The sequence below is a fragment of the Poecilia mexicana genome, unplaced genomic scaffold (genome assembly GCF_051168715.1).
Source record: "Poecilia mexicana isolate PSO_F unplaced genomic scaffold, ASM5116871v1 scaffold_11, whole genome shotgun sequence".
NCBI classification, from domain to species: Eukaryota; Metazoa; Chordata; class Actinopteri; order Cyprinodontiformes; family Poeciliidae; genus Poecilia; species Poecilia mexicana.
In genome coordinates, this window is record NW_028263380.1 from 8,056,190 (window position 1) to 8,079,495 (window position 23,306).

The following is a 23,306-nucleotide window of genomic DNA, read 5'->3' on the forward strand; positions in this document are numbered from 1 at the left end:
CACAAGTACAGTCACACAAAAAAAATTATGAACATTAGTCCGCTAATATTCATAAACTCATATTTTTTGCAAACAGTGCTGATTTAGTGGCGCCTCATGAATGTCACACCTTCAAAGACTCTAATCCCATCCAACCTTTCCCTATTCAGTCACCTTCATTCTCTGCTGCATTATCTCTTACTGCCCTGACATGTCCTTTCTCACATTCCAGCACTACTTGCTAACTTTCTCCCTACACGCATTAGATCCTCCAAATCTCTTTCTTCACATGCCCATACTTACCATCGGCCTCTACTCCTCTCTACCCCCCTCCCAAAGCCCTGTCTGTTTCGCTGTCCTTTACTCTCTTCCTGTCTGTTTCCTCCTCTTTCCCGCCTTAGTGCAGCAACAGTGACCGCCGATTTATCAAACTGTCAGGGCGCACTAGCTCTGCTCTGTACGCCCGCTGCTAAACAACTGTCTCTGCAAAGCAAACAATAGCAGCCACACAAAGCCTTGCGCGCACAGTGCATGTACAGGTAAAGTCCTGGAGTTCTGCCCGAGCAAGGTGACACCGTCTCTCTGTACGCTCACTTGGCAGCACGCGCACCAGACACGGCTGGAGCAAAGCGGACGCTGCCAGCGACACAGTGGGCTGGGCGCTGCACAACATATCTGTTGAACGTCCACAGACGTCGGGCATAAACAACATTGCGGTGAGCGCCAAGTAAACGGGACCACAAAAACATGCGGCGGGATAAAATATTAAACACTGAAATAAGACAGCAATTACCTTAATTGCTGAAGCAGCGTTTATGGTGCTACTCCATATTCATAATGACACACCTGTGCAAACATGAGCCAAGAAACTGTAACCTCCTACTTTCCTGGTGGTCTAGCAGGGGCTAAAACAGCACGGCCAGCAGTCTCTTTATGGGGGGGCTTTATGGTTTGTCAGCGGGGTCAACTGCTGGATGGGCTTTTCCCAGCAGATTTACACTGAGGAGCTTTAGAGTAGGTCACAGACTCCCAGCAGTTAATTTCATAATGCACCTTGGGCGAGGCTTAAATAATTCAACCAGGGCTGGAAGTGAAGGATCTACTTAATCAAAGGCTCTTGGCTTTCAAAGAATGGCAAGAATTACAGAGCCTCAGTTACCTCGCTTCTCATCCTTTGATGGTGAAATACTTTCAGGGCAAAGACTGAAGTTATGAAGATGTAATGCAGCACTCTTGTTATTGTTGCCAATTAGGAGCGTGGTCTCCAGCTCAAACATAAACGCATGTTAAGTGAGCTCAGATAGGTAATGTAGAACTCAAACCGAAAGGGGTTTACAGAGAGGCCCTCGATTTTTATCAACTTGAGCAGAACCAGAATTTTGTCTGCCCCACTGTGTCTCACTCACACATGACCGTTTTCAGAGAGGATTAATTGCCATGGCAATAGAAAACAGAGGGAGCAGAGATGTAGAAAACTACAGAGATGGAGGAACACTCAGTTCCTGGAGAGGAGAGCAGAGCTTCCAGTTAGAGCTACAGAGATGCCACCTTACTACAGGAACACTTAGCACAGACAAGATGGCAGAAGAGCAAAGGAAGTAAGTTCCATGACTATGAAACTTGATGCACCTAAACTGACAGCCACTTTGGACTGTCAAAATAAGAGCAACACATACCCAACAAAATAAAACCCTTCCTTTTTTTCACAGCAGGTATTTGCTGTTTTGGGCATTATATGACTGGTTTAACCCATCCACTGTCACACAAGGGATTAGTGAGGCCTTTTTAAAATGAAGCTTACTGAGAATTTCAAAATAAACGCCTCAATATTCCTTTCAGGTCACTTGGAAAACAAGGCTAAAATAAGGCTAAAATCCTTATGTTTTTTGAACAATAACAATATTTGTTGTTAATCTGTTGCTAAGAGATGAGCACGTTTTCTGGTAACAAAGTATCAATCAGATTTTTACTTTTGCAATAAAATTACAACTGTAATTTTCTTGTGTCTAAGCAGATAAGCAGTATTTCAAAATAACTTATGTTTTATAAACAATAATACTATTTGTTATTAATTTGGTGTAAAGAGATGAGCTTTTTTAGTAACAAACTCTCTTTTAAATTCTCTTTTATAAACATTCAGCTGTTCACACTGTGAACTGGGATTTAAGTAGAAAAATCAGAGATCATAACAGCTGTTCTTCGTAACAAACTGTTACGAAGTATAAATCAGATTTTTACTTTGATATATTTACCACCAGTGACAAAAAGAAAACACAACATTTTCACTTTTCTGCCAAATTCACCAACTGCACAATTCTTGTTAAATAGCCAGTAGTGTAAGATAAGTAGTATTTCAAAAGAGCAGAAGTAATCCTTTGCTTTTTGAACAACATTGTTTGTTAATCTGTTGCTAAGAGATGAGCGTGTTTTCTGGTAACGAAGTGCCACGAAGTAAACAAATGATTTTTACTTTTGCAATTGAATTTTGCTATTGAATACACTGTAGCTTACTTTAGCATTAATGCTAATTTTTAGCATCAGAACGCTGGGTTCTAATCCAACGGGCACACTTTAGCAGGCCCCATTTAAATTTCTTGAGAAATTTTCTAGTTGATAAACTGTTATCCTATTATTAAAAAGTGCCTTGCAAAACTTTTTTTTTTGACGTGTTTGAAATTTCTATGCATTTTGTTGGCACTGATATTATGCACCAGTCAACACTGTTGTGTATATGTAATTTTAAAGGAAAGTATCTACCCAGAAATGAAAATCTGAGATTTGAGGGATGCATTTTCAATAGGGATGTAAAGATACCTGCAAATATTGGCTTGGTATGTATATTAATCAAGAAAAATAAATAAAATGTATTTATTGTCTTTAGTCAACAGCAAACAGATTTCTGAAATTAATCTGATTTCGTCGTTTTAAAAAAAAAATCTTAAAGTGGAAAAAATAGACATGATTCCATTTGGTTGGATTTTCATTAGTGAGTAAGTCAGTAGTCAGAGCAAAAGTTTGTATTGGTAGATGAGAATAGCCACTTGAAAACTATCAATATTCATGTTTAGAATTTTTAAATAGAGTTTTTTTCTAAAACCACATTGGAGTTGTTTTCAGGTTGCATCAACCTAGCTTACCAGCTGCACCGGAATGTAGCATGAGCAGCGGAAGTTCCCTCATTTAATTAGCGGAGATTCCTCCCACTGACCATCCCTGTCATGTGAAGAGTTCGGCCTAATTTGGTGGGACATCTTTCCTTCAGTACCGGTGATATTTACATTTCGCTTTTGTTTACTTAAGGTGAGTAATTCAGGCAAGTGCAGAACGAACTGTTAGCTTATTGCTGTTGAAAGCGAAAACGTTCTGGTTCGATCTACCCTTATTTATCCGTAGCGCATGAGAAACCTTAATGTTCCAAAATAGTAGTTTAGTGATAGCTGGGAATCTTCTCCGTTTTATTTTGGTGTCACTTTTTATAGTTTCACAAACATTATGTATAAATTAAGACATTTAAAACAAGGCTGTATTTGTTTGGTGCACGTGCTAACAAAAATACAAATTGGTAGATAATACGTGTGCCATTAGTAATTTGTATTTTTGTTTATTTTAATTACCTTTTTGTTGTTCTATCACATAAAATCTCACTGAAATATATTATACAATCCCACTGAAATGCACCGACTTTTGTGGCTTTATCCTAAAAATAAATACAAATGTAAGGAAGTTTAAGACAGGCAGTGCGAAGCACGCCTTCCGTGTTCACTATACTGCATCAGCACACAAGCTTTAATCCTCTTTTAAAATGCCCTTTCCCTTTTGTTTCCTTTTTCAATTTGCACGCCAAGTAGCCATTGTAAGACAATTTATTTCTTCTCATGTTTCAATTTAATCATGAAACTTATTAATACCAACTAAGTTGCTTTGACCTTTGCAGCATTATAGTATTACCCAATGGACCCAACCACGTACAAGCTTCATAGTCAACCCTGACCTCCATCAGTGCCAACCACCAGGCTGAGGCATTGATTGGCATTTGTCTGACAGAGGCTTTGTAATGAAAGAGATGATGAGGGGATTATTGACCAGACTGTGTTTATGAAAATCAGCTGCGAGAGGTGGATGTGAGGCTTTACCTGGATATTGGTATTGACCTGATTGTAATTGCTGGGTGGAGACCCGCTTGCAGAGCCTATTCAACGTCTTTAATGAAAAATCAGATGGCGATTGCTCTCAATTAGAACTTTTTTTTGTTTGTTTTTGTTCTTTTCTTTAATTACTGATTTAAAAATTACGATTGAGAATAAAAACAAGGAGGGGTAATTAGAGTAAGAGTAAGTGCTGCAGTGTTTAGTTCTTTACTCTGCATTTTTGAGGAGGGGATAATCTGGTGATGTCTGCCGCTTTTATTTGACTTCACATCACCTTCGTTTTTATTTTTTCCAACAATGCAACAAGCTGCCTAAATATATTAATGTTGTCAGAGTTCAAGCACTTGCACATTAGCATCTTTTGGAAGATGTCAACCAGATATGAAGATCTGGAAAGTGACGGCTTAGTGGCTACTGTCAACTTTTTTTGTTTTTTTCTTCGCTGAGACATGCCCCAGGAGTCAACAGCACTGTGATGGATATACTCTGACTCGAGATGATATTATCCTTATGCTGCTGCTTGTGATGTCATGCTGAAACCCCATCCACTCGTCATCCTCCCAGTAGTGTATTGTCATTACAATTTTTTTGCTTTACTTGCAACCAAAAGATAATATTATTTCGTTTGTGTGTGTGTGCGCGTGTGTGTCACAACATGTTTTCCAGCTGCAAGTTAGAATTCACAAATGGCCTGATGTGCCTTCCTTCAAATGATAAAAGCCTCGAATAAAGCTGGGACAACAAATGCCGAATTTGCTTGTGTGCCTAACCAGGGATTAACCATGTCCATGCTTAATTTGTGGCTCTTTTCTTCTCATTTGCTTTTTTTTTTTTCTTCTTAAAGGAAATATTTATTTCAGTTGTAAGTAATTCTCAGATGATTGTTTTTCTTGTCATCTTGTTTTTATGCCTGCAGTCTTAGAACCTGGTAATCCATGCAGGTGTGTGAGACATGAAAAACATTTCGGAGAAGAAAGTTTGGATGGATTCAGAGCTGTGGGGATTGAGCTAGCCATTAGAGACTGTGGACAAAGTAGCGCAAGTTCTCTTAAGTTTCTCAGGAAATAAATTAAGTGGAATGACTTTTCCCCCCCAAAGTAGTCTCAGATGAACATATTTTATTTAATATTTAATTTATGCTGTCTTTTAGTTGATCATTTGCATTGTGTTTGAGCACATTTCTTTCACAGACATGGCTCTACGGTATTCGTAACAAATGCATTCAATTTCAACAGGCTAAGATGGTAAATGTTCAAAAGAGAAGATCTATCTAGCACAATAATAACTTAAATGGCAGAGGAGCCATCAATAAGGAGGTCTGCCCAAAGGAATTACACTTCACTTAGACTACTGTATTTATTTTTTTTACCTATTCAAATACATTGCCTTGCAAATAATTCATACCATTTGTTTCACATGCCCAAATATGAAGGGGGAGGGAAAGGACATTTCGTTTAAGACACTGCAGCAGTCTATTTATAGTTGATTTTTTATAACTAAATACTTTATAGAAGCAGTTTTTGTAGATCCTCTAGACTTGGATATATGCTGATTCCTCTCTTAAAATGGCTCAAGAATGGATGAAGAGTATCTGTAAAAATCCATTTTCATGTTGCGTGTTCTTAACGCAGTGGTTCTTAACCTGGGTTCTGTCGAACCCCAGGGGTTCGACGTAGCCTCTGCCGCGGAGGTAAAGACACACTTGTGTAAAGTCGTGACGCCCCGCTTTGCCATCACTTGCTGCAAAGGATCACGTTACATTGCTTAGCCAATCAGTGCTGCGGAGGAGCACTGATTGAAGGAGCTCCACTCTCAGCATGGATTTAAACTTGTCTTTAATTACTTCAGCAAAACTCACCGTTTTTACCAAATTCTGTAGCTTTCGGTGTACTTTTAAATCTGCTCCTTAGTCGTATCTTTTCGGGGTTGCTACTGCCTCTAGTGGTGTGGGGGTGGTAACACAACTAATATAATTACATTACTAAATCAGAATACCGCAAAGTCTTTATTATTTATTATACATTTTTCATTATCTTAAAAATGTAGAGCTAATTAAATAATCTAGACAAAACAAGTGGTTCCAGTTTCTCTCGATGGCCAACCTGTTGAAACTGTGGCAAATTTGGGTCGTTCCTGGACAGTCAGCTCAACTTTGCTGAAAACACTGACTATATTTTGAAGAACTGTTCTCAGAGACTCTATCTTTTAAGACTTAGTTATCATGGGTTGACCCAATTAGACTCTGGTTGGGGCACCCCTATGTCTTGAATTTGGGGGGGGGGGGGGAATCATATTTTATTTATCACTACAGAAGGGTTCAGTGAATCCGCATATGAAACTGGTGGGTTCGGTACCTCAAAAAAGCTTAAGAACCACTGTCTTCACTGTATTAAGGTACAAACTGTACAATCTTGCGGTGAATGCTTTGATCTAAGCCATGCCATTGTAGCTCTATCTGCAATTCCAGGAATGTAAAATTCTGCAACCACTTTCAAGTTTTTTAAAGCCTTTAATTAGTTTTCCTCCATTGCTGCCCTGTGTTTAGCTCTATCCATGATAACCAGGTTCCATGCGATTGCTGAATAGAAACTTCCCTTTAGCATTTTTTCTTCCAACTAAGGCCAGCTTTTTGGAGAACATGATTAACAGAAGTACCATCAACAGTTGCCGGCACCTGAGCCTCGGTATCTGCAGTTGGTTCAGAGTTACTATGACCTTCTTAAGTGGTTCCCTGATTTAATTCAAGATTCCCTTTGTACTGATATAAATTTTTTCCCCCCATTGCACTAGGTTAAAAACCGCTCCCAAAATTATTACTTGATACTATAATTGCTTAGACTGTTTAATTTTGCTAGGAATGCAGTTGCTTCAGAAAAGGGATTGATCGGTGCTATAAGACGTTAAAAGCTTGAAATATAGTTTTATAACCAAACTCTGCATTAAACCGCTCTATTAATTTATTCCTGGCCTGCCAGCTGTGTTCCTTGGTTGTGATGATGCTGCGTGTTCACTAATGATCTCTGACAAACCTCTGAGGATTTCACAGAGCAGCTGTATTTACTAAGATTATCTCACACATAGTTAGACTACTACTTCAGTGACTTCTGAGGGCTTACGCTGGATTTTTGTTGTGAGATATCTGAGAAATGGGGACTGAAAACACATGCACATTTTTCAAATGTTCTTTTTGAAAAAAAAAGTGTAAAATTTTTCTCAATCTTCCCAATTAATGAACTACTTTGTGATCATCAATTAATTGAAATCCCAAATTAATGCGTCATTATTGGAAAACAACAAAATGGAAAATTCCTGGAAGGGCTTGAATACATTTGCAAAAAAACTGTAACCTTTGCAAAGTGACCTTGAGTGTTATGAAAGGCAATTCTAAATAACTTTTATTGTTGACCTCTATTCATCCATTCACTGTACTTGGTCTGTCTTTCTAGGTTTAGCGAGAAGCAATTCATTCTCTGTGATATTGGTGCTAAACAATAATTTCTAAAGGACTAAACAACTGACTGCATTAACCATGTTTTTTTTAGAATGCCGATTGTATAGGTAATAATTATACCCTAAACTATAGCAAGACTGCAGTTTTATTATGTTTTCTATCTAATTAAAACAAAAATAAAACGTACATCCTGTGAATAAATGGAACCCACTTGAGGGTGCTTGTCTGCACAGGCGGCTTTTCTGCAGCTTGTATGAGAATGCAACAGTCCTGCCGCCAGTCTCTCAAAATCAGATCATATCCTCTCTTCACTTGTCGGTAACAGACTGACAGCTGACTGCTCACATTTTGCTACTGAGGAGATTTATACTAGTTTTTTTTTTCTTATTTCAGTCCGCTCTGCTTACGAGAGATAACCATCGCTACCAAAAACATGATATCACATCACTGCAGCATCAGTTAGGGAGCGATACCTAAGCACTCTTATTCATTTGTTCCCTCACAGTAAAGCGTTCACATAACATGGAGACTTGCACAAAATATAAAACACCGTTCGCACAGTAAAACATTATTTCCTCCCACAGCTAAATCCATGAAGATGGAACGCATAGACACAGAATTCCCATTTTACGTACCCACCTCTGATAGATGGCAACATGTACTATTAAAATTTCATTGCGTACAACCTGATTGGGGGTGGGGGAGGGAGAAATCACGAGGTGACATCAATTAAAAAGGCACTCAAGTGTGTCTCTCCACATCCTCTCCTCCCCCTTGTCTTCTCTGCTTGAGCAACTGTATGTCTTACATTAATATGGAAACCAGTTATTAATGTGGTGCCAGGCCCGGTGACTGAACATGCGTGTGACGGTAGAAGTGGTAAAGAGGTAAGGAAAAGCAGTGGAGACGGTGAGCCATTTAGCACAACAATATTAATAGCTCTTGCTGCAAGCTGTGGGTGATAATGGATGTTGCAGCACTTGGTCCAAACAGTTTGACTGTGGGTGTGCATCTCTCTAATTTTCTTTCTTCAAAGTATGTTGGCGTAGGCATAAGAAAAGAAAATCATCTACACTGTACCTGTCCTAGCATGCCCTCTGGTCTTTTGTTTTAACAGTCGTCTTTTGTTTTCTTCTTCTCTCTGCAGCTCAGAACTGCAGTTATACTCTACACAGTCCCAATGGGACGATAGAGAGTCCTGGATACCCTTACGGTTATCCAAACTATGCCAACTGTACGTGGGTCATTGTGGGAGCGGATCATAACCGGATACAGCTGGTGTTTCAAGGCTTCGCCCTGGAGGAGGATTTTGACATCCTGTCTGTTTATGATGGGCCGCCAAGCCCGGGGAACCTGCGAACAAGGTAAGCATGCCATCAAAGTTTATTACATGTGCTCGTGTTTCAAGAAAGCTTTGACAAACGTTGATCTTATGATTACGTGACGCTGTGTCAACTCGACGGCATACTTTGCTGTCACCTTTAGTCAAAGCTGTAGATGCATCATAAAAATGGATGTAACTAAAACTGCTCCAGGTGTTTTGGGAGCAACATTTTTAGTGACTAATCCCACACTGACTCTGTGACATATTCAAGGCGATTCACTGGATTTTTTGCTTCAGAGCTGTAGGCACTTGGGTGTGAGCACAAAAACATTTTGTGAGCCAACATTCACACACTCGGATAGCAGTATCAAATTTCCAACCCAGAGAGATTATACCAAAATATGAGGTTGGTATTGCTATGTTTACATGTTTGATACCGTATACCAGGGTACCAGGGGTGTCAAACTCCAGTCCTCGAGGGCCGGTGTCCTGCAGTTTTTAGATGTACCACAGGTACAAAACACTGGAATGAAATGGCTTAATTACCTCCTCCTTGTGTAGATCAGTTCACCAAAGTCCTGCTAATGACCTAATGATTCTATTCAGGTGTGGTGCAGCAGAGGCACATCTAAAAGTTGCAGGGCAGCGGCCCTCGAGGACTGGAGTTTGACACCAGTGCCGTATACTATGACAAGGTATGTGGTCTCCACCACTACTGGTGGTCCACCGTGTTAAAAGTTGACTGGAAATTTAAAAATATTAGATAATTATGGGTTATTGGTAGACATTGTTGACAATACCTAAACACAAACAATAAGTCTTAAAAAAAAATCAAAAATAAAACCATACAGTTAAAATAAATAATATAGATTTTCTACATTGGTTAAATCCTTATCAAGTCTTCACCCAGTGATTCTTAAAACTAGCATGTACTGCTGGTAACGTTTAAAAGCAAAAAAACAAGACAGAAAAACTTTAAGTATATGTATCTGTAACTAAATATTAGAGTACAGAATCAAGTGGTTGTTGTATATATTTTTATATTTTTTTGCTATGTCCTACAGTTTTGTTTGGTATCGTATGCCATTTGATGCAGTATCTGATTTTGCTGGCTGTGATCGGATGTTATTTATCCAAGCAAATGCAGTATTGGCAAGGAATGCTCTAAGTGGATGGAGAAGACTCGTCTGTGATTGGCCGGTGGTGTGATTCATGTACATAAGCTTCATCAAGTTGCAAACTCGGACACAGAGCCGAGCATGTGCCAAAACAAGCATGTGTGTGAAATTTAAATGTGCATACCATCCATTGTTCTATGAAACTCAGGCGTTTTTGAGACAAAAAGGAATGATATTCATTGCACCGATTCCTTGTTGACCTTCTACTGTCTCTGCTTGCTTCGTATCCCTGCCACCTCTTCTCATCCCCTTCCACATCCTGAGTCTCTCATTTTGAGCCAGTGATGCCTTGACTGCACCTCCCCACAGAAAAGAAATGAAAGTGGGAAGAAAATCCATTATGGATTGCTTCTGGTTTGTCCTCCTCAGCCGTTTTCTTGTTTGGACCTCTGGGCCTTGTTTAGTATGCTCCAGCGGGACTTAGGGAAACTCTCTACGCTTTGGATAAAAGGGAGAAGAAGAAATGAAGAGTGGACTTGAAAGCTGAAGGAAAAGGGGGTTCATAGAAGAAAGGAGAAAAAAAATAGACCAAAAGGAGATAGACGTAAAAACACAGTAAAGGGATCACAGATTGGTTTTAGATTTTACCAGCTTTCCTTGGCAAGTTTCTTTTTTAAATGAGACCTTCTGTGAAAAAGAAAAACTTCCAACTTCATCTCTGTTTGAGCTTTGACAGTCTGAAAATCTGCTAGGATGTCTCTCTCTTTTGGTGGCAGCAGTCTGACTGAACTAGCAGGGATATTTTCACTAACAAACATCCCAGCTGAAACCTCACCGACCTCCAAAAACACGCGCACACACAAAGATGTAAAACTGATAATTCATCCATCTTTTTCCTCTCATCTCTCAGTTGTCAGAAGTAATTTTCCTTCCATCGTTCTTGCTGCTCTTCTTTCAATTTCTTTTTCACATTTCATTTACGTTCAGTTTTTTTTCAGTATCTCATCTTCTTTTAGTATTTTCCAATTTATGCCTTTTTTATTCCTTTTATGTGTACTATGTGGTAGGTTGTGGAGCTTGGAAATTTTTCTTTAATCTTGAGCAATCATCAAAAATGTGTACTTTTTTTTTAACCCTACTTCAAATGGTGAAACTTGATTCATGGCAGTCACATTCCTGTAGACTTCTTTATCCAATCCACTCATGCATTCTTTACTGTCCCCCCCAAAAAATCTACGAAAATATTATCTGGATAATAACTGCTTAGAAGAAATTAGCCAAACGTGTGTTTCTCTACATGTATACACCCCAGGGTGTGTTTGTGGGTGCAGATGCTTTATGAGTCACAGTCTCTACTTTAGATAAGCATATGTGAGTCAGTCTGATGGTGCAGCACTTCATTACGCTGTTGATCAAAACCGACGTCTGGAAAGAAGACAGAAAATACGATGGCAGCTCCTCTGAATAGACGAGGGGAAAAATACTTGTTGATGGGAATCCTAGATTGCCAGCGCAAGCTGCTGCTCGGCTCTTTGATCGCTGATAATTAAAGACAGCATTTATCTCCAGAGACGGTGTGGTGATTCGGTGCATCACCGGCAGGTTTGGGACCTTTTGAGGCAGCTTTGCACACGGCGGCGCAGAAGCACAGCAGAACAAAAGCCAAAAGGAAAGGAGTCTGCAAAGCTTGAAGACGGAGTTTGAAAAAAGATTAGAATGAAAATAGAAATATTTGTCCTGATGTGATGGCTAGAATTAGGGAGGAGAACTCTATCAAATTTATTTCTAAACTCTGTTTGGAAAATCTTTCTTAGATGAATACAGTTCTGGGTGAAAACTTATATCCACTCATTATGGAAGGAGTGACATTTCAAATTTTATTAACTTATATAAACATTTCCTTTCCCAGGGTGGGATAAAATCATACAATACACACACACACACACACACAAAAGGGCTGAGAAGGTGACAGAACAATTTAGAGGTCCTCCTTAGGCTTTATTATTATTTCAGCCGTGTTGTGTAATACACCTGAGCTGGTAGTCAGGAGCACCACATGGAGCTGTTCTCTTGCCATCCCTTTTCACTTTGTGCATCTCTAACTTTGAGTAAAAAACACACTCCTGTCATTTGCAGAATCGCTTCAAGACGCTGAGCATAGAGAGCTGGTGGGTCACTTTGTGGCACGGTGTAGAAACAACCATCTCATCTTGAATGTGAACAAATTCAAGGAGATGATTGTTGCTTGCAAGAGAAATGTATTCCTCCATGACAGAAAGACTATTTCCGTGTTTCTGTCGTTGCAACTAGACCAGAGTTGCAATAATAAAGTTGTCTACAAGAAAGGACAGAGCAGGCATCTTGAAGATGTTTTGGTCCTTCATTGTTTGCAGTGAGATAAATCTGTGGAGGGTACACTGTCTTCTGCTATCATCTAATGGGACAGCGGCATCAGAGCCAGGAACTTAAAAAGGCTAAACAAGCCGATAAAGAAAGTTGCTTCTGTTCTGGGGACTAATCTGGACTATCTGGAGATTGTGAAAACATGGGTTCTTTTTAAAATCAGGAAACTCGCCTCCTTCAGCCATCATATAACTTGCAGAGCAATAGCTGTGCGAGTGGGAAGGGGTCATGTTGCTACAGTTGCATGACCCTGTATTTTTTTCTACCTTATGATTGTAGTGTAGTTTTCCAATGGGAAAATATTATTGGGTTGGCTTGCCAGCCTGCATACTCTGCCATTTTCTAAAGGTTGCTTTAAATGTGGACAAAAATGTAATTTGAGAAAAATAATGGGTGACTTTGCAAAAATTACATGGACCACATGCATTGTGGGTATGGAAAGGCATGCAAACTCACAAGTAGTTTCTTTCCCTATTAAAATGACATGTAACATGTCTGACCAAGTATTTAGCAGAGCTTGTAAAATTGACAGTAGTCAAAGAGGACATGTGATGGCTAAGGCGAAATTCAACTTGACTTTAGGAGCGTAACTTTAACCAGTTCACTGGCTGCCACTGTGGGAGAGAGTACATGTTTTTTAGCATGTCAAAAAAAGCAAGATTTTTTTTTTCTCACTTTTTGTGTCACATTTCACCTTGTAGCTGCCAGTCAGGGTACACTAAGTACATCTCGGTGCAGGAGAAAAGCTGCTGGGGTGTGCAAAGTCGTCCCTCTCCACATGCCTTCTTCTCACTGATGGAGTGATGGAACAGAGGGGCTGATAGCCCGGTGGTCTGAGACACGTGGGGTTAGTTGGGGAGAGGCGCAGGCGTGAAGGGGGACAGATTTTCAGCCTGGAGGCAGGATTGGACCTAAATAAGGAACACTAGTGCATAGTGGTGGGAGTGGTGCTAACACAACAGCTAGCCCATGGGGCTGCGAGGGAAGGAATTTCACCGCACACATGTATTTCTATGTGTTCTGTGTGTTTGTGCAAATGTGTGTGCAGGGACACAATTGCAGTGCGTTTTCTCGGTGGGTTCCTACCTAAAAGTGATGTGGAGGGAGGGTTACAGTTAACAGCCCATTACTTGAAGCTGCTTGATTCTCGGCTAAACCAAGGTTTGTTGTGATTCACATAAAACGAACCCGACACTCAACTGCACACGCGCTTTTAAGGACTAAATACATGGCATTGGGCTGGAAAAGTGTTACTTCTGTGCTTTTTTAGACACTCAAACATTTTTCTGCTCTCAGCACAGCATTTTTCCCACATTATTCCAGCTGCTCGCATAAAAATATATGGTTGTTTAATATTTTATGGCCCTTACATTTGGCTTAAGATCAGCGCTACAGTATTATTTTATCACATCTGAGTTAAAGCTAGTCATCTCCCGGGGGGGTTCTCCATAGTAGTTACTGTTAGCACGGAGCATCCACTGCTTCATCTTTTATCTCTGCTGGCATTTGGAGAGCTAGAGTCTATCTGTAGTTCATGCTGAGTGTGTGAATGACTTAGTCGGTGAGTCATGCTTGTAAAGAGCTACAGTTCGCGGGTCAGGGTGAAAATGGGTGACGTGCAGTGGCACCTCCCTTTTGAAGACTCGCCTGTAGCAATAATTCTTCTGCTGTGAAGGCCTCTGGCATCAATCTCTCAATACGTAAACTCTGGAATGTGATAGGAGCATGTGAGGACTCTTATTTATTGAAAGTGTGTTTGCGTATTCGTCCCCCACTTTGTCTGTTCATTGTGCTGCTGCGAGAGGACTGCGTAAGGAAAATGCATCTAAATCAAGAGGTGGGGTCCTTGATTCCAGTGTCAGAGACGTATCACCTGAAGGTTGCGTAGGTTTATTAGTTTGCGGTGCTCATGATTATTCAGGCAATCCAGATGGACGTATAGACAGATGCGTTCGCACATCCCGCAGCATGTGTAAGCACATTCATTAATGCACGGACACACACAAACGCGCACTCCCACAAGGGCGCACAATTTTGAATTTATGGCTCCTTTGAGTCTGGGCTGTTAATGGGAAGACTGCCACTTATCAATGCCAGATTTAACGACTGACTGCTAAAAACAGGACGAAGAGTGATAGTTTGTTTTTCATCATCTTCCCACAGGAGAAAAAGTAAAACGATGCCCAGATTTATAACCTCCACTCACCTGTAAGGCAGAATTATTAGGCCCAGCAACCCAGATTAGAGAAATAATCAAATAGAAGCCTGTAAATTTATACACATCACCCTTTGTATTACTCATTGTGTGGCATTGCTATCAACTTTTTCCAATTTCAAGGCCTATCAATACACAACTCAGAATGCACTTTTTTTTTTCTGTCAAAAGACAAAATCAAACCAAGCAGTGCACCCCATAAAATGAGCCATTTTAACCCTCCCCCTCGGCTTGGGTTCATGTTCACTTAGATCAATTACAGCAATTTTTGGAGGGTAGCCACTTAAGCCATTTAGGCTTTTACTGATGAAAATGTAACCATTTAAAACACAGATGTAATTATCCGCCTTTAGAACTCACTGTTCAAATTTGATCCTTTCTGAGCTCTAAAAAAAAAAGAAAAAAAAAGAACGTAATTATATGTTTCACTTTGTACAGGTCCACTGGCATATTTTTTGAAGAATTTCTTTTATGTAGATTTTTAGCTTTAACCTAAAGTAACCGTTCCGACTTGTACAATTTAATTCTAAGCTACATAATGACTCCATCAATAGCATCAATAGTCCTGTTTAACAAAGGGTGGTCACCGGAGGCTGTTTTTCTGATCGACATGCGGTGCCTCGCAAAGTTTGTATTCAGACACCTTGAAGTTTGCCATATTACAACCGTGAATGTTGTTTTATGCTTTAAGGAATTACTTGACAGATAAATAAAATGCAGTGAATGATTGAGCAGCTGAAGGAAAATATGTGGCTTTCAAAATGCTTAAGGTGTTGGCTGTTGGTTCTGAAATCTTTTTATTCAGGGGATGAATACCAATACTGCAATCTTATAAATTTAGAGACAGATTTGCACAGTTTGTTTCCATATCTTCAGATAATCTTGTGGTGATTTCTTCCAGCTTGGGTTATCTGTGATGTGCATAGGGACGCATGTTTGTTTTTCTGCAGTCGTGTGTTGATCATTGACTTCATCATTTTCGTTTTTTTCTGCTTTCTCTTCTTCATCCCTGGGAGACACAGAAGCATGGCGGTCTAATTACTCACCCAAACACCTTGCAAATCTGATCATGGATACAACACATTATATTTAGCACACACACCAGCACACACGCACAATAGCTGCCCTGTGCCAAACGGATTTTTCTAGCTCGTAATTAAACACTTACTGCACGTGACCATTTGCACTTGTGCTTATTTAGCTGTTGGGAAATCAGAGGTTAACTGTGTCGTTCCCGTCCTAAACATTCCGTCATTGATTCTGTCATTAATGATGGTAATAAGTGAGATGAATATACATACAGTGCAGTGAAGGGATGCTGAAGACTTAATTAGAACACATTGTTCAGGACTTCAAACCAGAAAGGCACATAATTAGGAGACAGGCATTAATATTAAGACCTGCAGACAGAGAGCAACCAAAGCAGAAATCTGCATGAGTATCTGTGTGCTACTGTTACTAATTCCAGATCCAGGGTGTTATTCAGGATACTCATGCGCACGCACACACACACGTATACACTCACACACGCATACACATGCACGCATATTTCTATTTGCATGCAAGACCAACACCCTCTTCCTCCTCCTACTCTCTCTTCCCTCTCCATCTTCTTCCTTCTGCTGCTCTTTGATCATCCTTCCCACCGGAGTAAAAGAAGAGTGATGGGTAGGAAGTCAATGGAATTGGTAGGGAGCTCCATCGGTCACTGTGTCCCTTTTAGCTCTGCTGGCTAATTAGATCTCCCACGCAATCTTGTTTTGGGCTTTATTGGTTGGATTCCTTTGCAGTGGGAAACACAGAGGAGCACAACAATGGAGAAACAAGTGTATATGATGTAAATATTCATAAGGTATTTATAATAAGCCGTCGCTTAAATTTTATAATTTATGTTGGAATAATCCATCATGACTTGTGCAGACACCCACATTCCTTATTTACTGAATCATTCATGAGCAACTAACACTGCGACTAATGCTTTTGGAAGATTTATTAAGGAATATTACACTTTTTGTCTGAGTAGACTTCTGATAGACTCAGAAACCTGGCTGCAAATATTTGCTTTTATTACAACGCATCAGAAAAACTGACAGGATATAGCATCATCATATTTGGCTGATGCTGGAGACATTTAGGTTTTCCACTCATCTCAAATAATTTATTTGTGAGCCATGGTTTACCTTATTGCTTCAAATAGACTTTCAGTCCAAATTGCTTCCTTGAAATGAATGTTAAATGAAACAAAATACATTAAATGCCAGACCTTATGATCTTCAGGATGGGTAATTGATCGGTTCATTATATTTCATTTCTAATCTTTAAGCATAAAGGGGGTGTATATTATTTTTATTACAACACAAGTGAAAGATGTTTGTGTTCGTACACACATCTGTACATGGTTAACACAGGACATAGAAATAATAATAATAGAGTTGAATCTGCACACAAAAAAGCTGACTTGTGAAGGATAATGTTGTAGGAGATTTTAATACAAGTCATTTTGCAAATTAAATGTAGACCTTTTTTCTGTTCTTTAAATACTATCAACTCCCATATCAAATATTTGCCTTTGGCTCTGTGTAGGATAAAATGTTGTTTTGTGGGAATGTTAACTCCGTCAATATAAATTGCCCTGCTGCTGCTCTATAAAGAAGAGGGCAGGAGGGAGGATTAGTCAGAGATGGAGCAAAAGCAAAAGCATCAACTTGTGAATAAAGGATTTGGCCTTTTCTCCACGAAGAGGCAAATTGGCAGCATTTCATAGAGCATGCACTCTGCTGTCGCCCAAGTGTAGACTGTATTTTGGGATTTGTTTATTTCATCCATTTACTGATATGTCCGTCATGTCATATGCACACTAGTACTTTCTCAACCTTGTGTGCCTAACGCGTGAAAAAAATTGATGCTTGCCACGATAAGTCTTTTTATCTCTTCACAGTGCTTTGTGTAACTACTTTATTTATCAATGCAATAAAATATTTGATAATTTGAGCTGAGAGAAGACAAGTTAAGAAACTAAATTCAATTTAATTCCAAAATACTTTATTAATGCTGCAGTAAGTACCTTCTATAATTTTTTTTTTTTTTTTACATATTTGTTAATACTGCCACTGTTGATCTTCTCCACCTCAGAAATGCATCGCTCCTGGTCAGAAACAACCAATCAGAGCCAGGAGGAAGGTCTTAGCGATGTTGGTTGTGCTCTGGTTGCTATGGTTATGCATCATAAAAATGCTCTGAAGTTAAAGAGCATCAGCAAAAATCCTTCAGCTGCAAAGTTGAACATTTTGGAAGGAGTACATGATGCAGCTCACATCTGGCATAAAAGTCACTGTATTTTCAGAATAAGACATGATGTCGACATATGTTGGTAAAGGAGAATTCCTGGCCATCAGTTTGTGACATTAACCTCTAGCACACTCGGGTTACTCAGCAAGACATTGATCTAGAAGCAAGCTAGCAAGTTCACCTCTGAATGACTCAAAACAACCAAAATGAAGAGCGTTCCAAAATTCCTTCACAGCGACGCAAAAGATTAATTAATGGCCATTTTTAGGTGGCACAACCATTTATTATGTATGTGAGGGAGTCAATTTTTCTCGCAGGAGCAGCTTGGTTTAGACAGTTCTTTCCTTAATAAATGAAGTAATCATTGGAAAACTGCATTTTGTATTTATTAGGTTATCCTTGTCCACTTGTGTGTGTTTATAATATTCTAAAACAACCAAAGGATGACAAACAAGCAAAAACAGGAGCAGTATGTAGAAAGGAGAATACTTTGTCACAGTACTCTGTTTCTCCTGTAGTTTTTTATGTCTTAGTGTATTATTATTTTTATTGAACACATTTTGTATGTGTATATTTGTTTTGTTTTGTGTGTGCCCCAGTTTATCACATGCATAAAACAGTCTGACTTTTTCATATATATATATATATATATATATATATATATATATATATATATATATATATATATATATATATATACACTGCTCAAAAAAAATAAAGGGAACACTCAAATAACACATCCTAGATCTGAATGAATGAAATATTCTCATTGAATACTTTGTTCTGTACAAAGTTGAATGTGCTGACAACAAAATCACACAAAAATCATCAATGGAAATCAAATTTATTAACCAATGGAGGCTGGATTTGGAGCCACACACAAAATTAAAGTGAAATGTTCCCTTTATTTTTTTGAGCAGTATATATTTTTTTAGAATTAAAGCCCGAGAATCTCCTGGTCTTTCTAATGACTGCCTAGGGACATGAATAAGAGGTTGGAATTTTCTGTGTGATAATACTGCATGATAGGACAGAATTAATGCACAGTGAACCAATTGTTTGCAGATTTTAGAGAGTTCAGGTGGACTGGTGACCTCTTCACCATTTATCTCTCCTATCAGCCTCTGAACATGGGCATAGATCTACTCTTACAACAACAACAGAAAAAACATTGAGTGGGAACAAGTCACATGCAAAGAACTGTACGCATAGAAAATACAAAAGCAAATTGTAGCTAGGAATGTGCATATTTCTGAGGAAATTACTAGTTTTATTCATGTTAGTCTGTGTTTTCATTTCACTCATGAACAGGAGTAAAATGCTGATAGATTTAGATTTGATCTATTTTTGGTCTTTGTGCATTTGTCATTAAAAATGGAAATATGTCTGGCACTGGCATAACACTTCATTAAAAATAAGATGCATTTGATACTTGGGTGTTTTCTGCCTCTCTGTAGTAGAGTCATCCAATGACTCTGATTAATATTCCATACCAATGTTTTATAGACTCAAACCTGATTATATTACTTCCATATTTTACGGAGGTTAACACCTCTTAGACTGCATCAAATCACAGTATAAAAAATTGCTATTACCACCTTGGAAACATTCAGAATCTTGTACATCCTACATGGAAATGTTCTAATCACAGCTATAGTAGACTTTTTAAGTTACGGAAGATTATTTAGAGAAAAAAAGGTAACTTGGAGTTAATCAGATGGGATATGGCTTACATTTAGTGTGCAAACGGTGATGAGGCTTTTTCTGTGTAGTAATGTTGGTGTCAAAAACCATTTCAGCTCGGTTCGAAATGGCTACTCGGTTGATTCAAAAAGAAAAGGACACATCTAAATACTGAAAATATTACTACTTATTTCAACCACCTAAAAAGAAGCATGCATTAAATACTATCCACTCCTTTAGCTTATTTGTCAGTCATGCAGCATTTCTTTCATCTTGCCTCCTGTTTGATGTCAATGTGATCTCTTATGTCTGCCCTTAGTCTCTCCTTGATCATTTTCCACAGCCTTCTGTGTCATAATTGCTCTGTTCACTTACACACAGACACACACGCGCACACGCACGCATATGTTTTCACAAAGAAGTAAACAACGGCATATCTCATAGCTACTGCTTAGAGTTGTCACTTTGCTGGGGATAAGAGGGGCACAACATTGAATAATTTTTTTTTTATCCCTAATTATTTTCTGCCTGAGGATTATTGCAAAGCGATTTGTGCAGAGCAGTGGAAACACAGGGGAGGGAGTACGGACGTCACCTTGTTCCATTTGTCAGCTTTGATTTGTTTGCTGTGGGCATAATTGACTTATGTCTGTACAGAGGGGGGACAAGTAAACAAAGAATTTAATTCCTGTTTGGTTTTTGAACTTTTCTTAAGTTGGACTGAAGGGTGGACTATTTTAAGGAATAAAATCACTGTGCTTTGCATTCATATCACGTCAACATTTTCACGTTTCTTTTTCATCACCACAATACATTTCTATATTTTATAAGGGTTTTATATGATAGACAAAAACAGATTAATGTATATTACAGACGCAGAAGTATTGAGTTATTTTTTTTTACTGAAATAAAGTCCATGACAACAAGATTCTTTCAAAAGTGTAAACAGAGTCCACCTGTGTATATTATCACAGAATAAATAGCGCTGGGAAGGATAAGAGTTTGTTTGCCTTCACAGTTTGTTCTTTGTTAGAGGGCATTAGTGAGCAAACACCATCATGAAGACCAAGGAGCATTTGGACAACTTTGAGCTGTGCGCTCGACAAATTTGGCCATAACAAAAGAGTGACAAAGACAATCATTATTAAAAGTAAACCGGACGAAGACTAAACTAGTTCACATACAAAACTGATGCTGCACCTCACCCTAAACTATATCCCCGGTGCATAATAACGTAGTACCATGCATCACTCTATGGGGATGTTGATGTCCTTGCAGTACAATGAAAAGCCATTACAGTGAAGCCTATTCATGAGTTGGAATACCTCTGAGAATTTGTGGCAAGACTTGTCCACAAATCAATCAATCAATCAATCAATCAATCAATCAATCAATCACATTTTTTTTTGTATAGCACATTTCAGCAGCAAGGCTTTTCAAAGTGGTTTACAACATTAAAAACAGAAACAGTTATGTTACATTGAATAAACAGTAACAAAAAAAAATTAATAAATAAATAAAAAATAAAGTTAAAAACATTAAAACCCGCGCCCCTTTTCAAACAGGGGTGGACAACACACGCACCCCCCCAACACTTTCAAGAAGGGGGGATTGCACCTGCACCCTTTTACACTTCTAAGAGTGGGGGACAGTACCTGCACCTCCCTGGGGGTAGGGGGTGGAAGTAGATTAAAAAAATAAAGATAAAAACATTGAAGACATTAAAACCCGCACTCTAACCCTAATTTAGCCATAAGCAACTCTAAACAGGTGGGTTTTAAATTGAGATTTAAAGGCACTCAGTGTTTCAGCTGTTTTACAGTTTTCTGGAACTTTGTTCCAAATTTGTGGTACAAACTCCCACTGGATTCAGTTTGACTGAGTGTGAGCTAATTTCAGAAGATGAATAAGCAAAAAATATTCAACTATAATTACTGTTAACAATTATTCCAGACAGTTTTGATTCCAGGGTAATTACTACAAAAGCAGACCACATGTTTCAGATTTTAATTTATGAAACCTTTTCTCATAATTTGTAAATAACATTTCAATGTAGTTTTGCATGCAGTCAAGTTTAGGGTGCACTGCACTATACTATTAGCATTATTTTTAGACCTTGTAGTTTCTTCCGTTTTTGTCCTGTGTGGTTTATGTTTGACAATATGCCTTAAAAATTCAACATGAGCACTTACATGTTTTTTTTTTTAATCAGACATCCATGCTAAACTTATGGATAGTCATATGCATTTTCTGCACATGTACTAGGCATACTGAGTTGCTTCAGAGATATTCATAGTGCTGGGGAGATGCAGATAACATCGGCACAATCTAATATGCTGTTAATGGATTTTAGATGGTTCACAGATAAACCAGTCATGCTAACTTGCTGACTGTTGGGCACAGCAGAAGAACTACATCTATGAGAATGTGTGGAAGCCATTATGCTCCACTTACTGCAAATCCTGGGTGGAATTAGATTTAAGAGACAGATCCGCTCTAAGATGACGGCCCGACTATCTCCAGTAAAGCATTGGTACAATATCCCATAAACCTTCCATTTATTTACACTCATCTTTTAATGTGGATGGTGATTACTTTTGTCATTCCACAAAGCAAATGATTACTAATTGGTCCTTAGCTGCTGCTCTTGTCTTCTGAAAGACCAAAAACCCAAGGCATCCCGTGATTGTTTAGACACTATAAATTGCTCTCCAGTTTTCATCAGTGCATTGGTTTTGTTTTTGTGCTCAGCAGCTCGGATTCCATTATTTTTCCGTTCTCGCATGCAGTTTGTTTTTCACTTCCAGCATCCAAACACGCTGTTATTTAGTTGCTCCGATTTTGTCGAGTGTGCCTCATCTGTTTAAAATCTCATCCAGTCTGTGCTAATATGTGTTTTCTTCTCTTCTCATATCTTCTTCGAACGCTAGCCTTCCACTCTGGCTTTTTTTTTTTTTCCCTCTCTTTCAGCCTATCTTCTTCCATGTCTCCCCACACCCTCCTTCTAGAGAGGCGCTGGTTTCTTAATGACTTCGCTGTGGTTTGACTTTCAGCTTGAACTCACTCACCGTCTACGTTTAGCGTCGGAGAGATCTGAGAAGCTCTCCTCTCCTCACAGGTTGTCCATGCGGTGCTGATATCTTGTGATGTCATGTTGGAATGTGACTCCGCTCATTGCGGCTTGACTTTCTTCACAAGACAGACCAAAGGAAAAGGGCTATCCGAGTCAAAATATGTCGGCGGTGTGTTAAATATAGATGCGCTGAGGGATGTGGGGGAAAGCTGTTTTGTTTTTCAAACTGTTGTGGCTTCTATCGAGATCCACCTTTACCAAACCGAGAACTTTTCAGAAAGGTGACACTGATGGCACTGAAAAATATACATGTATACAGACAGGTTACATTGAATATGTGCTTTCAAGATGGTCTCCATTGTTGAATCAAAATGTGCAGGTCTCAGTTTTGGATCCTGGTCATCAACCCTAAGCTGAGATGGAAATATGTGAGAGAGATCAGATTAGGAATCATGGCATTGTTCAAGGAGCTTTATCTCTTTAGATACTGTCAGTCATCAACTAGAACAGTTATTGCAAGATAATTGTATTTATCAAGAATGGAGTGAGGTTCTTGGATTAAATCAAAGGAATCAAGTAGGACTTAATCGGTACAGTTCAAGCCGGAATGGTGCCAGTTGATGA

The 23,306-nt window shown here is 39.0% G+C and overlaps 1 protein-coding gene across 1 annotated transcript in view; it reads left to right on the top strand.

The window, feature by feature from the left end:
* csmd1a (CUB and Sushi multiple domains 1a) overlaps positions 1-23,306 on the top strand; it is a 115,231-nt gene that overhangs the window by 14,499 nt on the left and 77,426 nt on the right. The window contains exon 2 of the mRNA XM_088009948.1: positions 8,726-8,942. Within this exon, the coding sequence (XP_087866074.1) occupies positions 8,726-8,942 (217 nt within the window). The remainder of the gene's footprint in view (positions 1-8,725; positions 8,943-23,306) is intronic.